The 18,133-nt window shown below is 51.8% G+C and overlaps 6 protein-coding genes across 6 annotated transcripts; 4 read left to right on the top strand and 2 right to left on the bottom strand.

The window, feature by feature from the left end:
- Positions 1–381: 381 nt before the first annotated feature.
- On the bottom strand, positions 382–3,247 carry GT037_001325 (peroxisomal multifunctional enzyme type 2; the record flags this gene model as incomplete). Its single annotated transcript, XM_038926372.1, has 4 exons — positions 382–1,169; positions 1,222–2,649; positions 2,699–3,035; positions 3,086–3,247. 4 exons carry the CDS (start codon positions 3,245–3,247, stop codon positions 382–384), a joined length of 2,715 nt encoding a protein of 904 aa, XP_038792228.1.
- Positions 3,248–6,562: 3,315 nt separating this feature from the next.
- Positions 6,563–7,836, top strand: GT037_001324 (uncharacterized protein; the record flags this gene model as incomplete). Its single annotated transcript, XM_038926371.1, has 6 exons — positions 6,563–6,829; positions 6,918–6,943; positions 7,008–7,041; positions 7,106–7,459; positions 7,553–7,633; positions 7,693–7,836. 6 exons carry the CDS (start codon positions 6,563–6,565, stop codon positions 7,834–7,836), a joined length of 906 nt encoding a protein of 301 aa, XP_038792227.1.
- A 2,375-nt stretch (positions 7,837–10,211) lies between these two features.
- GT037_001323 (gdsl lipase acylhydrolase family protein) lies at positions 10,212–11,331 on the top strand (the record flags this gene model as incomplete). Its single annotated transcript, XM_038926370.1, has 2 exons — positions 10,212–10,403; positions 10,453–11,331. The coding sequence occupies 2 exons, from the start codon at positions 10,212–10,214 to the stop codon at positions 11,329–11,331; spliced, it is 1,071 nt and encodes a 356-aa protein (XP_038792226.1).
- Positions 11,332–11,716: 385 nt separating this feature from the next.
- Positions 11,717–14,221, bottom strand: GT037_001322 (origin recognition complex subunit 4; the record flags this gene model as incomplete). The annotated part of the gene is made up of 2 exons (XM_038926369.1): positions 11,717–12,265; positions 12,323–14,221. 2 exons carry the CDS (start codon positions 14,219–14,221, stop codon positions 11,717–11,719), a joined length of 2,448 nt encoding a protein of 815 aa, XP_038792225.1.
- Positions 14,222–14,744: 523 nt separating this feature from the next.
- On the top strand, positions 14,745–16,207 carry GT037_001321 (mfs general substrate transporter; the record flags this gene model as incomplete). The annotated part of the gene is made up of 3 exons (XM_038926368.1): positions 14,745–14,933; positions 14,998–15,114; positions 15,161–16,207. 3 exons carry the CDS (start codon positions 14,745–14,747, stop codon positions 16,205–16,207), a joined length of 1,353 nt encoding a protein of 450 aa, XP_038792224.1.
- A 939-nt stretch (positions 16,208–17,146) lies between these two features.
- Positions 17,147–17,899, top strand: GT037_001320 (uncharacterized protein; the record flags this gene model as incomplete). Its single annotated transcript, XM_038926367.1, has 1 exon — positions 17,147–17,899. The coding sequence occupies one exon, from the start codon at positions 17,147–17,149 to the stop codon at positions 17,897–17,899; it is 753 nt and encodes a 250-aa protein (XP_038792223.1).
- Positions 17,900–18,133: the final 234 nt, after the last annotated feature.

Genomic DNA, 18,133 nt, shown 5'->3' with positions numbered 1-18,133 from the left:
TCACATGATGCCCATGTATACTAGACCTTTTCCCTCTCATCTCGAGTATGCTAACATGATCAATCTGTTCGTACAAAATGGCCGGCTTTGCAACCGCCACAAGCAGTATCTAATCGAAAACGAGTTCGATTGCAATCCAAATCCAGATCGTTCTATGACAATGAGGATCTGTCACGAAAAGTCAAGGTGACTAAGTCTTAGCATCATGGAAACAGCAGAATCGTGAGTCAGGCTTAACAATAAATAGTAAGAAGTGATAGGGAGAAGAGCAACCAGAATGTCAGGAAGGTAAACTCGATAATATAGACACTACATATATACAACAAGGCATTAAGATTCCTCAATGCCTTTTAATAGCTCGCTTTCACAAAGTTTGCAAATCTACAACTTGCTACCACCGCCCATCAACTCAGCACCAGCCCCACTAATGGCCAGCTTACCCGTCTCCTTAACCTTGGTCTGGAACATGACTGTGTTCCCTACTTTCCACATCTCGGTGATCAATGTCTGACCTGGCAGCACAACACCCGCAAATCTGACCTTGATATTCTTGAAGGGGCCGTATGTTTGTAGTACGTGCTTACCCGAGATACCAAAGCTGCACAGACCGTGCAAAATCGGTGTTGGGAATCCACCGGCTTTGCTGAATGATGGGTCGATGTGGAGTGGGTTTAGATCGCCAGAGAGGCGGTAGATAGCCGCTTGCTCTTCGGTTGTGCGCTCCTCGACAACAGTGTCTGGTGCGCGTTGCGGTGGCTTGTGAACCTTTGTGGCAGCACCACGGTCACCGCCCTTCTTCTGGCCACCAAAGTTACCAGAGCCACGGATGAATACTGTGCTCTCGTTGTAGAAGATCTCCTCGCCAGTCTTTGCATCCTTGGTGACGCTGCCGTACACAACCAGTCCAGCGGCACCCTTATCCACGACCTCCACGAGCTTGGGCACAGCGACAAGCTTGGCTTCAGTGGGAATAGGGAACTTTCGGATCTCGAGGAACTGCTCGCCGTGAAGGAGCATACGAGGGTCGAAGTTGGGGACGATCTCGTCAAAGGAGAAGGGAGGCTCAGCGTTGAAAGGTGGTACAACACCGAATGTGGGGATTACTTGGAAGTTCTCGTCGCCTTCGTAGACGAAAGGAAGGTCGGTGCGCTTAGCGCCAATTCCTAGGTCTGGAAGATGTGTTAGTTACGAAGCTGATCTCACGGTATGGCTAAGACTTACTGTAGAGAATGACGTCCCTCTCAGTGTACTCGAAAGGCGTGCCCTGGGGTTTAGCAGCCAGAGCCTTCTTCTGAGCCTCGAGAACCTCCTCGTTACTCTTTGTTGGCTTCTTCTCCTTCTTGTTCTTCTTACTGGTGTTCTCCATGTTGGCCATGATGGACTTGAGACCGCTGGCGTTGTCGAAGGGGTGGTCAGCACGGCCGTCATCGAAGTTGGTGATACGTTCCCATTGGGAGACGACAGCCTCGGGAGTGAGCTTTACATCCACGGGGAAGCCGTGTCCACCAGTTCGTTGCCACCTAGTCGCCGCGAACCATCCGGAACCCATCTCATAGAGGCCGCCAGTTGGCTCAGGGGCTTTGTCAGAAACTAGGAGAATGACCAAAGGAGCGTTGTAGTCAGGCTTGAGTGCCTGAACAACCTCCTCGGGCATGATGCTGCGGGTCATCTGAGTGCCAGCATTGGGAGCAACAGTGTTGACGAAGATGTTGTTCTTCTTGCCCTCAAGGGCGAGGGACTTTGAGAAACCGAGGATACCGCACTTGGCTGAAGCGTAGTTGGCCTGGCCAAAGTTACCGTAGATACCGCTAGTGGAGGTGGTGTTGAGGATACGGCCGTACTTTTGCTTGAGCATGTAGGGCCATGCAGCCTTTGTGCAGGAGTAGGTACCGAACAAGTGAACCTTGTGAATGATGTCCCACTGCTCGTCGGTCATGTTGGCGAATGCCTTGTCGCGGAGAATTCCGGCGTTGTTAATCAGGATATCGATGCGACCGTACTTCTCAATCGCGGTCTTGATAACAGACTCGCCGTCCTGGACATCGCCCTTGTTGCCAACGGCCTCTCCACCAAGTTTTTGGATCTCCTGGACAGTGTTGTCAGGATTGACGAGGTCGTTTACAACAACCTTGGCACCGCGCTTGGCCAGCTGCAAGCAGTAGATGCGACCCAGACCGGCACCTCCACCAGTGACAAGAGCAACCTTACCCTTGAAGTCAATCGGCTCGCCCTTGGGGTTGGAAGGCAGTTGGTTGGCCTTCTCAAGCAGTTCAAGGGCGTTGGCTGGACCTTGTGGGTGCTCAGGCTTGGAGAAGTCGACAACGTCCTTCCACTTGGCAGCGACAGCCTCGGGTGTAAGGGATTCGTCGGCCTTGAGCAGAGCGCCAGAGGCTCGTTCCCATCGCAGCTTAGCTACGTGGCCGGCACCCGCCTCGAAGATGGCGCCCGTCTCAGTAGAGGATTTGTGTGTGAGGACGGCGACAAGGGGAACGATCCATTCGGGCTTCATTTTCTCGAGGACATCGGGAGGCATGACGGTTTCAGTCATTCGGCTAGCGGCGATTGGGGCGACAACATTGCAGAGGATGTTGTACTTCAAGCCCTCCTTGGCGAGCGTCTCGGTGAAGCCAACGAGAGCGAGTTTGGCGGCTGTCGGGGTCAGCAAATGCTTGTGTTCTCATAGAAGATGCATGCATACCGGAGTAGTTTGTCTGTCCGAAAGATCCGAAAAGACCGGCAGCAGACGCGGTGCTGATCAACCTTCCGTACTTCTGTTTCCTGAAGTAGGGCCATGCGGCATGTGCGCACTTGTATGCTCCGTAGACATGGACGCGGTAGATCAGATCCCAGTCCGCCTGTTTCATGTTCTTGAAGCTGACATCTCGCAAGATACCGGCGTTGTTGATGAGGATATCAATACGTCCGAATGTGTCGACGGCCGTCTTGATGATGGCCTCTCCATTCTCGACCGAATCGTAGTTGGCGACGGCCTTGCCGCCAGCGGAGCGGATCTCATCGACGACCTTGTCTGCAGCCTGTCATGGAGTCAGCAACGGAGTCATAATTGATAGAATAAAGCTCGTACCGCCGAGCCCTGTCCTTCGCCCTTGAAGCTTCCGCCCAGGTCGTTTACAACCACGTTCGCGCCGCGGCTGCCAAAGAAGACAGCGTATTCGCGACCCAGACCACCACCAGCACCCGTTACCACAACGGTCTGGCCATCGTATCGCAGCTCCTGCGCAGCCATGATGTGTTTGGTACGCTTTTGTGACGAGGCTGCCTCTTTGTTTGTCGGTGGAGAGAAGTTGCGCTCGAGGAATGTCCAATACAAGCAAGCAACAAGAGTGTCAAATGTCAAATGGGTATCAGCAAAGATCCCACGTTGGTAAAGTGCAGGATATGAAAAGTGAAGATGAGAGGATAGGTGGCTTGCAGCGTGACGGATGTTCAAACTAAGGTCATTCTCGATCTGACCCGGACGTGTCTCATGAAAGCAGCCGAGCTGTTGATAATGACGATTTACCTCGGCCCCGACGGCAGTTGGTCATGTGTGGGGATCTGCGCACCGTGCACCGCATGCTTTCACATGTCTTCAACACCCCATTCTCGCCTCCTCATGGTAAAGTCCGGGGTATCATGTGACAGTCACAAGAGTGTGCTCGACCGCATGCGCAGTTGCCCTGCTCGTTCAGCCCTGGCTGTAGAGAGTTGGTGGATGAACAGTTGCTGAGCTGATGTGGGGCTGCCAATACCACCGCCTCAAGGCCCGAAACACGTACTGTACGCGTCCTGGCCATCGCCACATTGGGGTGCAATAGAAAAACAGCAAGTGCGCCGTCGATTTTTGGCCCTTTAGTACATGTAAAGGCTGCAGTACAAGTGACTGTTTGTCTGGTGGATACTCACCACCAGCAACATGGCCGACATGCAAAAACCTAAACCACGCCTTGAGAGACACGGGGTGCTGTGATTGATACATAGGAGCTCCTATCTCTGGGTGCCTGCTAGTCTGCATCACGAAAATCACCGGACTTGCTATCTGCCAAGCTCACTGGATTGTGTGGTTGAGAGCAGCCACATCTAGGTCTAGACTTTTCTTTCCATGATTTGCATGTTCTAATGCAGCAAGCCAGCAATATTAAGTAAACACAACGCCCGGCCCGAGATTCACTGTCCATCTATGCATAGTTGATCGCATCACCGATCCTTTGTAAACACGATACTGCACCAGGATCATTCTAGCTCTGTAGCTATCTGCGTCATGCCGAGGACAACGCCGACTCAGACCCTCATCGTCACCGCTTCTTGACCACCATTTTCTCTCCCATAGCCAATGATTCCACAGCGCCTTCATGCGTGAGCGTGCAGGACACCAGTCTTTGCACGCTGTATACGACCATCATGCGCGGTTCGGCCCGTTGACGGCTTTGACCGCCTTCAACATTCGCGTACCTACCTTACCGAGCCTCGAGGTTCTCTGCAATACGCCTATCGTAAACTGTGCCCTATTACTGCCGCTGATCAAAGAGCAGAGGACATGGGCTTAGTGGATGGAGAGAAGAAAGACATCGGGATGGGGATAGTGTGTCGGGAGCTACCATGGCCGACGTCACGCCGGTTACCACATGAGGGGTGTCCCGTCGTAAAGTAGAGGGCAGAGTTTCCTTGGGCTGTAGTAGGTTGCAGAGCTTGTGTGTGTGCTGGATGGCGATCCTTCTGGTAGAAACATTTTATCTGGAAGCACTTTAGCGAAACCGACTCATAGTTCTGTTGGTACGGACTATCAGAGTAGGAAAACTTTTGGTTTATGATGCCTGAATATTGTACTATTTTCTGACTGATCATAGCAAGTGGTAGGCCATGATTCTGCTCCTCACAGAAATGAAAAATTTCACGAGGCGGCTCAGGATGATCGTTATCGTGATACCAGCACGGATAATTGTAGGAGTGGGTTTGTGGATGCACGATTGCGGGTACGGAACGCTTATAGATGCAAGTCGATATAACCCACACATACTTTCATTCCGTTCCCTTGATCCGGCACAAACGAGATACCTTTTCCTTGTTCAAGGTCGATTGCATCTTAAGATCCCTGGTTGAACTCGCTGCCAGGGGACGTCGTTGGGTTTGGTACCGAATATAATACTAGCAGACTCCGTTCTCTCATCAGAAAAGAAGCCGCACGCGTGGGGTTAGTCCATCCATCCAGACTGCGTGTCGTCGCCTATCTTGCACAGGTTTTCCATTGGGTCAGTCGAATGCGCGTGGACTGTGGTGTAAGAGCACTAATCGGCCGTATTACTCGCAGGAGTCTCGGCGACGAATGTGAAGTTGTCGACTTTACGTCAAAAGCTCGGAGAATAATGGGCCGCATCCTTTCTGGCCACATATGTAGCAGGCCGAGCGCAGGCTACACTAGGCGCATCTTTACTAACCGGCAGTTCTGGTGTTAAGATTCATGGAGCAACGAACGCACAGGGCAGCGCAGTCATAGCACTTATCCCCATAATCGTGAAGTAGTCCGGATGCTGAGGCAATGAGCGCCTCTTAAGTGCCAAATCCGAGTATTTCATATATCCTCAGCAGCCACAGGAATGACGTCGTGACGTGGCTTTCCATGGGCCTGCCCTTATCCCGAGGCCATGTCAGCGGTGTCATTTTCGAGGAGACTGTCCGCGGGGCTATCCGCCCGCCTGATGCATGCCATGCACCACGTGCTCATTAACGACCGTATTCGTACACTAGCGTAAGTAATGCCTGTTCTAATAGCGAATCGCAGATTGGGCGGCGGAATTTCTTCCGATGAGAGGTTTACCTAAAGTGTGTGGTTGGCGAGGCAGACCTAGGCAGGTAGGTCTACTATGGTGGGTCTTCTCATGTCTCGACCTACTGTAGGGTATGTATCTCAAAGGCCGGTGTGTCAGGCATCGTGGCCTATGGGATACGAGTTTTCAACGATGTCTCATGGCCGCACGATTGTCAAAAAGTCTTCGAGCAAGCCCTACTCTTGGAGGCGATAGACCCGATTGCTTGCCCCTGGTGGCAGTACGCCTCATTCTGATCTGACTGCTTGCGTCCAGGGTGTTGGAATGGAAGTAGTAAAGCGATCTGCCCATCATTTTGCATCTCACAACGGATGTGGCTCTCGCCGATCCAGTAGCCTTGTAAGCTACACATGTGACCGGATACTGGGGATCGCCCTAATGTCTAACGGCAAGCTGAAGAGATAGCGCTTGACTTCGTGGGATGAGAGGTGTCCAGGCTTCGATATCTGTGATTCAAGACGTGCAGCGACTTCGTCAGCATGCTTTAGTGACGTTTCTCTTCGCCACGATGTCGGGTAATTTTGCGCCTTTGCCGAGCTGTCGTCAGCTCATAGCAATCTGCAGGCCACGAGGTTTACAGCGCCTTGCTGTCCTTTTGAAATCGTTTTGAGGTTTGAGCCATCCCTGTCACTTACCACATCCTATCTAGCGTAGTCATTTTTCGTCGGTGGTGTTGATTGTTAGCTGTCGTCAGGTGCTCCTAAGTCACGAGTCTCTTGTCAAAGACCTCAATCGCAATGAGTGATGATTCAGAAAGAGTCAGCGTTCACGGCCGAGTCTTCCAAAGGATTTCCCTTGACGAGAAGATCTACTTCGCACCTGTAGCCATCGACGATCGCGAAGAGAGCAGACTGACCGCTCAACATCGCCTTGTAGCCAGAATCTTCGGCGACAGTTTGTTCTCCTCTAAGGTGTCAGTGGAAAACCCCTCTGCAATCTTGGAGTGCGGTTACGGTAATGGGGAATGGGCTGTCCAATGCGCTGAAGACTTTGAGGATTGCGAGGTGCGTACTTGATCATACCATATGCACAATTCAGGAGACCGGCGTTGGTACTGGCCTCGTACCGCTGAGAAGATGTTGACATTCCCAGGTAACTGCCGTCGATATATTCCCTATGTGAGTAAAGGCCATATCCGGAGTCCACCCACCGACAAAAACTGAGCCGACCTCCTATTGCTAGGGATCTCCCAGATCAACCCGAAAACTTAGATCTGGTTAGTAGCGTCCATATACGAACTGAATGTGAGGCATGCTCTAACCTGGTATATACAAATTTAGATCTGCCATAATCTCAACGACCCTCTTCGCGACCCCGAACTATTCCAAGCGAACCATTACGACCTCATACACTCACGATTCGTGTTCCCAGGTATAAAGACCGAGAGATGGGCCCGGTATATCAGAGATATGAAATTGCTGCTGAAGCCGGCAGGTTGGGTTCAGATGATGGAATTCCTGCCCATTATTCAATCCCATAACGGAAGTCTTACGGAGCAGTCTGCCGTGCGAAGATGGTGGCAGTCATATCAGGGCGCTATGGCAAGCATGGATCGTGACCCAAGGATAGGCCGTCGGTTGAAGCAGCTGTTGCTCGACAATAGATACCGAGATGTTGACGTCGAAGTGGTGCAGGTACATATAGGTGGTTGGTCCCCAGGTAAGGCCTCTCTACTGCATCTCGTATCATGTCTCCTACTTTGGCCAGTCGTGTTCCGCCATTCTTAGACCCGTACCCTATTCCCCAACAGTGCTGAGAAGGCACGTATAGATCCCGCTCAAGCCAGCCTCGGCGGAGACTCTGTCGCGGTACGTATATCCGTGTTGTAGTAGATGGAATTCTGCTGACCGCACGTTCACGCGTCCAGATGATTGGTGACCTGCTCGAATCTCTTGGGCTATGGCCGTTCACATCGACTCTTGGTCGTACAGCCGCAGAATTTGACTCTCTGATGGAAGAAGTCCGCACAGAGCTCCAGGACGTGAGCCTGAAGCTATATATCGAGATGTAAATGACGACTCGTCCCAATTGATGGTGTGTGTGTGTGTGTGTGTGTGCCTAATTTGCTCCCAGATATGTCGCTACGGGTCGGAAAAGCACCCGGTAATGCAGCATGCATCTATTGACGTCGATGTAGGTGCTGCATTGCACTACGGATCTTTCAAATTGTACGGGTGCACAGGGCCGTGGTTGTGTGAGGCGAAGAGGGATGACCAATATGGTCGGGAGCACGAGCATCTTCCTGTGGATGTCAGAACTGTGTGACGAAGGCAGGGCGGTCTACACGACTTCATCGTGTCCAGTAAATATCAACAAGCTAGTTCCGAATGCTCAAAAACCAGCCAGGCTGATAAGAAATTCAGATGTCCTCCTAACTCTCGCATACATGCTTACAAAGGGTCATGGTTAGGATTCTGATAGCAGCCTTGCTGTCTTTCAAGCTTGCCGATTCCAAACAAGCTAAGCTTATACTCCCAACATTCGCTGGGTGGGCAGGTTGCGCCGATCGCGACGAGCCTCGCTTCGACGAGGTTGGAGGCATTACTCTATCATGTAGGCGGCGGCTCCTTTAAGGCAACTCCTCGGAGGCGAACGCGTGTTTGTGGCATACTCGAGTGTGTCTTCAAGCTGCTGTGTCGCCTGATTCGAGTGCGATGGTGGTTTGCTGGAGAGGCTGAAGAGAGTGAAAGTCGACAAGTGACATGCACGATGTCGATGCAGAATTGACACTGGGGTGCTGCTGCGTGTACACGAAGGAGGTGCCGAGGGTGAGAACCCAAAGAGCAGAGAGAGTCAAACAGATGACAAGGGAAGGTGGGGCGACAAGAGACAGGCTATGGGACGCTAGTGGCCCTGGAGAGTGTTTGTTCGATTCTAAGGAAGGAACCATTGTCCAGACCACCTACGTCAACCTTCGAAATCGCGTCTTCACTCCACAAATCGGGGGCGAGAAGCCACAAACACAGTCATCCAACAAGGCCGGGATCTGTTCGGTAGGTTTATTCGGTCTCAGGTCAATTTCCCCGACAGTCTGGTAGCGAAATATGCGCTGCGATGGGGCACTTCTTTGGCTAGACTTCAACGCCTTTGAGACCGAACAGCAGGATACCACTTCGTCAGCATTGGTTCATCTCTGTTCGGTTAAAACTCGGCATGCCGAAGCCTTCACTAAAGGCAATCTGTGTTTGCTCCTACTACTAATTCAGCATGCAGTTGTTTTCACCTAAAGTACCACCACGTATTGACGTTGGGCTATCGACTGCCTTGGTCCAATATAGTTAGCAGTATCCACCAGCGTTGACCTACCCAAGACGCGTGCACCGGGGAAGCGGATATCGTCAGGGAGCCTACGCTGAACTAACAGCTTCGTAACGAGACGCTTTCATGCCAGTATTGGCGTGCACAACATTGTCTTGTCGAAATGTCGATTTGCGTTCGGTCTGCGATTCCGACATCCTGGCGATAAGCAAAGTCCGTCCCTAGAAAAAGAAATCTACGACGCCATCAAAAGAGCGTAGAACAATTGCTTTCTTTGTTCCCCCCTCCCCCGGGTACTACATCCATAAGGTTGAACCAGGAACTTTGAAATTGAACGGCGCTTACGATACCCCCCGCAAGCTGTCCGAAATAGTTTAACGGCAGGCGGCATAACAGCCTTGCGCGCGTAGGCTGCTGGTACATGCCTGCGATCCCGGGATACGCGCGCAAGCTTCTGTTGGATCCAGACCTCGGCTGGGAGCCACAGAAAGCATAACTTGGCGGTTCCCCGATGACATCCCCTCAGGACGTTACAAACCTCTGAAGCAATGACGACGTCATCGTCTCTCTTCAGATCGACTTTGCACCAGACCCACAAGCCGCGTGTTGGATCTATGCATCACGCAATGTCGCAGCAGTCCGATGAACCACCATCGTCAGCTGCGTAGATGGCAGATGCCAAATCGGACATGGCAAATTCGAAGCTTTGAGCTGCAATAACTACAGCACAAGAACAAAAATCGAACGCGGGTAGTCAATGTTGATATGTAGAAGTGCGTGCTATTGGTGCAGCTTTCAATCTCCGGTTCATCGACAACAGTACTCGATCGAGCTGCGCAACGTGCAGACCTTTTAGCCTGATTCCCGACCAGCCACACCCAGAAAGAGTATAGCTCCCGCGACGGACATCATTTCCCATGTACAACCGGGCTGGCGTCCCCCAATTTCCCCGCGTACCAGCTGCAATTGATCATGGAATATCTGCCGTCCCGAATGAGCCCTATGTATCGGCGGAAAGGAATGGCTAGTGCACTGGATATGTCCCGCCAGCCTCCGCAAACTTAGCGGTATAAGTACTTGCGTAACTCTCGGCGCAAATGTAATCACCGGCAACTAGGCAATATCACAATGGTGTCCTCTTGGTCGATTCGATTGCTTGTCGCTAATCTAGCGATCACCGGCGGAGTTGCAGGGGGTTGGCGTGACGGGAAGTTCAAGACGCTGGTGACATTTGGTGACAGCTACACGGATGAGAATCGACTTGGATACTTCATCAACAACAATGGTTCTGCGCCTCCTGTGGCATGGCAGCAGCCGGTGGTAAGTCGAACGTTAGCACGACTTCCTACATCTTGCTAAGAATACCTAGGGTCTAGCCACTGCTTCAGGTGGCCTTTCTTGGGCTCGTTACGCTAGCATCTACTCTAAGACAAACCTCTACAACTATGCCGTCTCAGGAGCTGTGTGCTCTAACGAAATAACACCGCGCTACTTCTCTGCCATAAATGCACCCTTCCCGGACATTGCTGGGTATGAACTCCCTGCGTTCATCGCAGATTCCAAAGCTAGCAACGCGAATGGTACAAAATTCTTCACTGGAAAAGCATCCAGCACTGTGTATGCCATCTGGATTGGAACAAATGATCTTGGAAACGGCGCATTCTTGACGGACAGCCAAGTCCCCGGCAAGACCGTCGCAGACTACATGGATTGTGTCTACGACCAAATCACACGCCTCTACGAGAATGGAGGCCGCAACTTCGTTATCATGAACCTCGCTCCGCTCGAGCTCCTCCCTCAGTACCAGCAGCCTCAAGACGGTGGTCTACAAGCAACACAATACTATCCCGACGTCCCTGGCAAGAACCTCACCGAAGTTCATGGCCGCATGCAGAACACTGTTGAGGCACTCAATCAAGTCTACAAGTACCGCACACCCTTTGAAGCTGAAATCGACGAACTCTGGGAAGATGCAAATGTCGCTAGTTTCGACGTGAACGCGCTTATGACGGATATATACAACAACCCTGCGAGCTATCTGAACGGAACGGGGGCGCCGCTTAATGTTGAGGGTGTGGAGCATTTATGCGATGCGCAGGGAAGTAATTGTACGAGTACGGATAGTCCGGATAGCTTCATGTGGTATGATCCGTTGCATCCCAGTGAACAAACGAGTCGGATCGTGGCGAGGGAGTTTGTGGGAGTGCTTGGAGGAAAGAGTAAGTGGGCCAGTTACTGGGGCTGTTAGTATGGAGCATGTGATGAGGGTATCAAAAGATGGAGATTTAATGTTGATTCGAGACTATTCTACATCTATGCTACAAAAGTCATGCACCACTTTGCCCTCTCTTCAGAATCATGATGCACTATCTCGTGGTTTCCGTCTTGCCATTTCTTGCTATTTTTTTGTCCTTGCACTTGCTGAAAAAAAACGACACCCACTGTATCATCCGAGTGGTTAACGCCTTTTCCAAATGCTTCTAAAAAGAGACAATCTTTACGTCTCGCACTCGGTGGAACAGAAATCATTGTTGCTGTGGGTGACCACTAATTATAAACGCAATGCTATCCCGATAAAAATCCAATAGAAGTCGGAGCCGGTCTTCATGTCTGACGAGGACAACTCAGCCAATTCAAATACTTCGACACCACCTCTCTAAGCCCTTGTCCCCACCCTTGATCCCCTTCAACACCTCACCCACCTCTTCCAAAGCAACATCACATCTCACCATACCAAAAGCGCCAACCTGTCCTTGTATGACCGGCATAATCAAACCCAGGTCCACGAGACCCTCCCATTCTCGTCTCGCTACATCTTTGCCCCAGACTTTGCTCGCTCCGCTACTCGAACTCAGTCCGCCGGCTGCTGACTGAATGCGGGCTCGTGATGCGAGAGTGACGTATTCATCGTAGGCCATGTTGAAATTGCATGTGTCGGAGTCGTGGATGATATCCAATCTTGCGGCAGCGATAAGAAGGGAGAGAGATAGCTGCGATAGTGAGGGAATGAGGGACAATTTGGAGTCCGGAGAGTTAAGTACGTTGGCGGGTTGGAAGGGTGTGGTGGGAGAAAGTGTCGCGGTGGGAAGGAGAAAGGAGGTTAGGATTTGTGGGACGGACTTTGTGAGGTAGAAGGACGGCGCAAGATGCTGGGTAAGGAAAGAGCGCGATGAGAAGAGTTCCTAGTAGATCATCAGCCTGGTCGTGACGTCGCAGTAGTGGACTATTGATGAGCTTACGGATATGTTGGCGTTCCACTGTGATAGCGCATCTTCTTTCGTGTCGTTCTTCTTTGCCTTCTTTGCCGGTGTACTCTTGGTACCGCCTTCTAATATACCTCTCTCCTCGACGCTCAGTTGCTCCGGCTGTATTGACAAACAGGTCTTACATGTTTCCTGGAACGCAGTAAAAGTTGTTGCTAGCCTGAGATGCACATAGCGATGGCTGAAGCGACTCTTGACTCGCTTCTCGAGACTGTTAGTCACGTCGATACGTGTCGTCAGTCCTAATACCGCAATGGGCGCTTTTCGTGATTGTGCGATGTCGAAGAGATTGTAGAGCAATGTCTGGCGGGGATGTTGAGCGAAGAGATCGAACTCGTCCATTACGAAGACGACAGCTTTGGCGACCTCGTCAGTCACTTCGCCAGTCTGTTCCGATGGGTGAGAAAGTAGAGCGAGCAGCGTCGCTAATGTGTCCGCGTAGTTTTTTCCTGGCCCACTCCTATCCTCTTCGATGTCCATCTCCTTGCCCAGCTGACGCCAAATCTCTCGCAGTGCGATCTTGTCGTCTGTATGAACGAAGCCGTTGAGTCGTACGACATGATATTGGCCACCGTTATCTTTGGAGACTTCAGAGAGGACTTTGTTTACGAGCGCCGTCTTTCCGCTGCCCCGAGCTCCAATGACAAGCATTGAGTTGCCTTCACCAGCGGTGATGGTCTGTTCGACAAGTTGGTACACAGACTTATACTCATCGTCCAAACCAACCAGAGGTGAAGGACGTTTGCCAGTAATACGGTCCATGACAATTGTCTTGAGTAGATCAAGCTCACGACCAGGCGCCAGGTTACTGTAGATGACCGAGGGCGTGAGCTTCTCTTTCTGAGCCAAAGTAGGCTTATTGAAAGGACTCGGTTCTGTGGGGTCCAGCACACTATCCAGGAGGCTGTTCCCGTCTACATCCATCTCGTCCTCGTCGTGTCCGTTGGCCTGGTCTTCGGCATTCGACCAGCGCTCTTCATCATTGTTGGCGATATGATCGGTGCGGTTAAAGCGTCTTCGTTCACTAGCAGTCAGCTTCCTGTTGGTTGTGGGAGAGCCGTCGCCGAGTTCGTCGGCGCTCTCCGGTATGATTGCTTGTTCTCCTACAGGCTTTCGTCGCTTGACCGACTTGGAGGGCGTCGCTGCAATTGCCTCTTCCGACTCTGATTCCAGCGCTGTAGCCTTTTTCCTTGTACCGGTCGCTGGCTTCCGTATCGAGCGTGGCCTCGAGATCTTAGTGGCCTTGGTGTTGTTCTGCAGCTCATCTGCTTCTTCATCCTCTTCTGCGATAGGGCTAGGCTCTTTCTTCTTCCGAGCACTTGCTCGTGGAGCTGCTGGTTTGCGCGCAGACGCAGCTGGCTTTCGGGCAGCCTTCGCAGGCGTGACAGTATCTTGCGATTCGCCCTTTGCATCGCTTGCCTCTTTCAAAGCGTTCCGACTTGCGACTTCCGCTTTCGTAGGTCGCCCCTTTCCTCGCTTGGGCGGGATGGCTGTTTGTATCTCCTCCTTGTTGTGCGCAGCAATTGGTGTGTTCTCTTTGGATGCTTTCTCTGTCGGTTTGCGGGCTCGGACTGGTCGCGAGGATGCTGCAACGTTCAATGCGCCTTCGATATCATCATAGACATCAATCTCTTCTGCCGCTGCTGCACGCTTGGCTGGTGTGCCGTTTGTTGCGCCCTTGGTCAATCGACCCTTGCGTACTGGTGCTGGCTTCTTGACCTCATCCTGTGCAGTGTCGCCGTTCGTAGTTGTGGCGGATTTGGTCGCAAGCCTACCAGAGACTTTCCGTGTCGACGGCTTTGTTGATGGGCTCGGTTCGGTGCGCTCCGAGGTATCGAGCTTTCTCCGCTTAGAAGATCGCGGCGAGTCGTCCATGTCGGCACTTGGGGATGATTTTGAATTACAGTTTAATCGTTGGTTGGTGTCTGTTATCGAAAATGTATCATGGTTGTGGTATGAGGAAATGTTTCGAGGTCGCGAATGCCCTGGTCAAGGCGCGTCAATCCCCAAGTCGCGTCGCGCTAGAATTCCGCTCCTGGAGCGCCCCTGCATCATGCCAAGAGCCGTCCAGCCTAGCTTGTCCAGAACAAGAACACCATCAAACATCACAACAGACTATCGTTCAACACTGCCTGTGAAGACATGTCAGATGGCGACAGTGCCATCGCCAATATTGCCATGTGTGCTCCAGTGTCGCTACCATCCATGACTCTTGGGCTTTTCCGACGGCTTCAGAGCTTAGGGCTCCCGAGCCCCACTGAACCGTACATCTAATGCGCCCTACATGTACAATTGAAAAACAAGCTAACCTCGCCACCATGGACTCCACTGTGCTAGAAAGGATGCGCATAAGTATGAGTCTGCTGGTACAGCCTTGGGACTCGAATAACGACACTCAATGGCTTCAACTCAGAGTACCCAGGTCGACTTGACCACTTACCCACAACAACCCTCTTCGGCTGCAACCACAGACATTGAACTACTACAAGAAAACGACCGATCCCAACCAACCAGCGACAATGGATTCTCCCTTTCGCCTACTGATGGTGGCAGGGATGCATGGCTCTGCTTGTTTTCCTGTTTCATGGTAAGTTTCTCCTGCAAGAAATGCATGTGAGACATACACTGACTTCGCAACTTCACCTCTGCAGCTCGAGGCCATGATTTGGGGCTTTCCCTCCTCTTACGGCGTCTTTCAAGAATACTATGCTACCAGTGAGGAGTTCTCTGGCCAAAACAACGTTGCCGTTGTGGGCACTTGTGCAATGGTATGTCCTAGTAGTTATCCAAAGACCAAGACTGAGACCTATCCAGGGTATCATGTACATGGATATTGCGATATGGTTCGTTGTACTAAAGTACTTTCCCAAATTTCGCATCTGGGCCACACCAGTTGGTTTAGTAGTCGTCTGCCTTGCCTTGGGCCTTGGATCACTTTCAACGAGCATAACACACCTCATCATCACTCAAGGCATCTTATACGCACTGGGCGGTGGACTCGCATGGACGCCAATTCTCTTCAACATCGAAGAGTGGTGGGTACGCAGAAGGGGGTTTGCCTACGGAGCTACTATGGCCGGCTTGGGATTGAGCGGGGCCATTCTTCCTCTCATACTCGAGTGGCTGCTACACTCCTACGGATTCCGGACGACTTTACGAGTATGCGCACTCAGCTTCGTGGCTCTCAATTTTCCCATAGTCTTCTTCTTCAAACCTCGCCTTCCGTTGTCTCAAACATCGCAAAATAGGGGGTTTGACCTGTCGTTCTGGACCTGTTCCAACTACCTCATTCTACAGTCCGGCAATATCATCCAGAGCCTTGGATTCTTTCTACCAGCAATCTATCTACCCACTTTCGCCCGGTCCATTGGTGCAGGTAGCATCGAAAGCACTGTTACAATCATTCTTGTCAATGCTGCTGCATTTGTCGGGTGTCTGTGCATGGGAATTGCGACCGACAAGTACCATGTCACAACCTGCCTCATGGTCTCTGCCTTGGGCTCAACAGTTGGTATATTTCTCCTCTGGGGATTTTCCACCTCACTGGCGCCACTATACATCTTCTGCATAGTCTACGGTGCTTTTGCTGGGTGTCAATCAAGCGCCTGGAGCGCTATCGTCGCAGACACTCAGAAGAAGCGCAGAGGCGCAGATTCTGGCTTCGTATGGGCGTGTCTATCGGCTGGGAAAGGCGTTGGTAACCTGTGCAGCGGCCCGCTTTCAGAAGCTCTGCTACATGCTGGTGACTGGAGTGCAGATTTTGCATATGGTAGCGGATATGGAGCACTGATTGCATTCACAGGCGTGACTGCACTACTGAGTGGCTGGGGTTATGCTGCAAGGAGGATCGGGTGGATATGAACTGAGGCCATGGATGCCTGAGGATGCCTGAGGATGCCTGACGTACTTTGGATGCCAATCTTTGCGTTCCGCTGAGCATACGTCACACATCACGCCTTTACCACATGCCAAACACCAGGCAGGTCTCCCGATGCTCAAGTAAACGATGTGACTGTTACAGAGCATACATGGTCGGGAGGTGTTTGCACCAATCAGCTGGCGATGTTTAGTTCTTGGCGGCGAGTTACGCGTACGCATGAAACGGACCCACAAGTACCATTATACGCGATCGACCCTTCCGTGCCTGGCACCAGCATCTCGACCTTTCTCTCGAAACATGTTGGTCTCTCTATGCAATCTATCGCAGCCTTGCTTTTATGCTGATTGCCGGCTTGGCCAGTGCTATTCATCTGTTCACAACGCGCCTATGGCTCGCACAATAATTTTATTGGACCGCAAACGAAACTACAGAAGTGATCGGCATGAATTCCGTACTATACTCTCCGAATCATGCTTGCCAGATGGGACCTGTCGCTAACCCGCAGAGATTACTCTAACCCTTCGGCGCGTCTTCGCAAAGGCTTGATCGACCTTATCTGTAACTAGCAGGTCGCACGGGCGTTCTTCTCCAGCAATGTCAAACGACTGGGCTTTCTGGGGCTTGCAGGAACCAGGTTTTAGATGAACGAGTTGTTGATCATGACTGGAAATCTCCGGACGAGGATATATACCTTGGATTTGGCCTCATGTTGTACGGCCATCAACCAGTTCTTCACAGACAGTTGTCTCATACACTCTCTTCGAGCAGGCCTTTCTCCGCTCTTGTCGTCATTCTCTAGATATCCTAGCGGTATACATACATTCTTTTGGCTGTGCCACCATCTTTGCTATCAACATTGCCTGTCTCGCTCTGTCTCAAACACTTCTTCTACATCTCGTATCAAAGACATCACCATCAAGATGAGAAACGCCGTCATCCTCGCCGCTCTTGCGAGCACCACAGCCGCTTACCCATTCAGCGACTACCTCGACGCCATCTTTGGCACCAAGGAGTCCCGTCATGCTCCTCCTCCAGAGCTGATGCCCGGTTTCGCCCCAATCGGAACCGGCACAGCATCTGGCATTCCTTTCCCTACAGCAACAGGAGCGTTTCCCATCGACGGTATGCCACCTGTCCGTCACCGCGTCCGCAACTTGGCTATCGACTACCAGCTCGCCCCAAGACAGGGCCCCGGAGCCGGCAGCGCGCTACCCAGCTTCTCGTTAGCGGAGCCCACAGACGGTACTCCCGCTCTGCCTACAGAAACGGAGGGAGGCTTCCCTGGCCTTCCCACAGGCCTTCCCACAGGCCTTCCCACAGGCCAGCCTGACGCTCCATTCCCATTTCCAACGGGTGGACCTGATATGCCTTTCCCAACCGGTGGCTTTCCTAAGCCACCTAGTGATGGTCCTTCTCCATCAGACATTCCTTTCCCAACCGACCTTCCTTTCCCCATGCCCACCGGTGGCTCTCCGTTCCCCTTGCCTGGTACCGGCATGCCTGGTCTGCCCACTACAATGCAGACTCTGACTCGCGGTCCCCAGCCTACGGGTATGCCTGAGCTGCCTGGCTCGGACAACGGCGAGCAAGGACCTGGCGATGACGCCCCAGGAGGCTTCTTCGATTGGCTCAGCAGCCTGTTCGGTGGCGGCAAGAGTGAGATGAGCTCTTAGAGTCATTGCTTTCATCACGTCTACCCCAGAAAAGGCAACGTGGTGAAGAAATGATGGAACAGTGTGTACGACTAAGACGTCTTGATGGCGCGACATTTTAATTCTTTCCACATACTTTACATACTCACACTTGATCTTAAAACATAGAGAAACAACAATGTACGCCATATGCTTGTCTCATAACCTTTGCACATGCAGTGAAGCTCTCAAGACTCGAAGATAGTATGCCCTATT

The sequence above is a fragment of the Alternaria burnsii genome (assembly GCF_013036055.1).
Source record: "Alternaria burnsii strain CBS107.38 chromosome Unknown 705, whole genome shotgun sequence".
NCBI lineage: Eukaryota > Fungi > Ascomycota > Dothideomycetes > Pleosporales > Pleosporaceae > Alternaria > Alternaria burnsii.
This window is presented reverse-complemented; position numbering and strand designations above follow the sequence as displayed.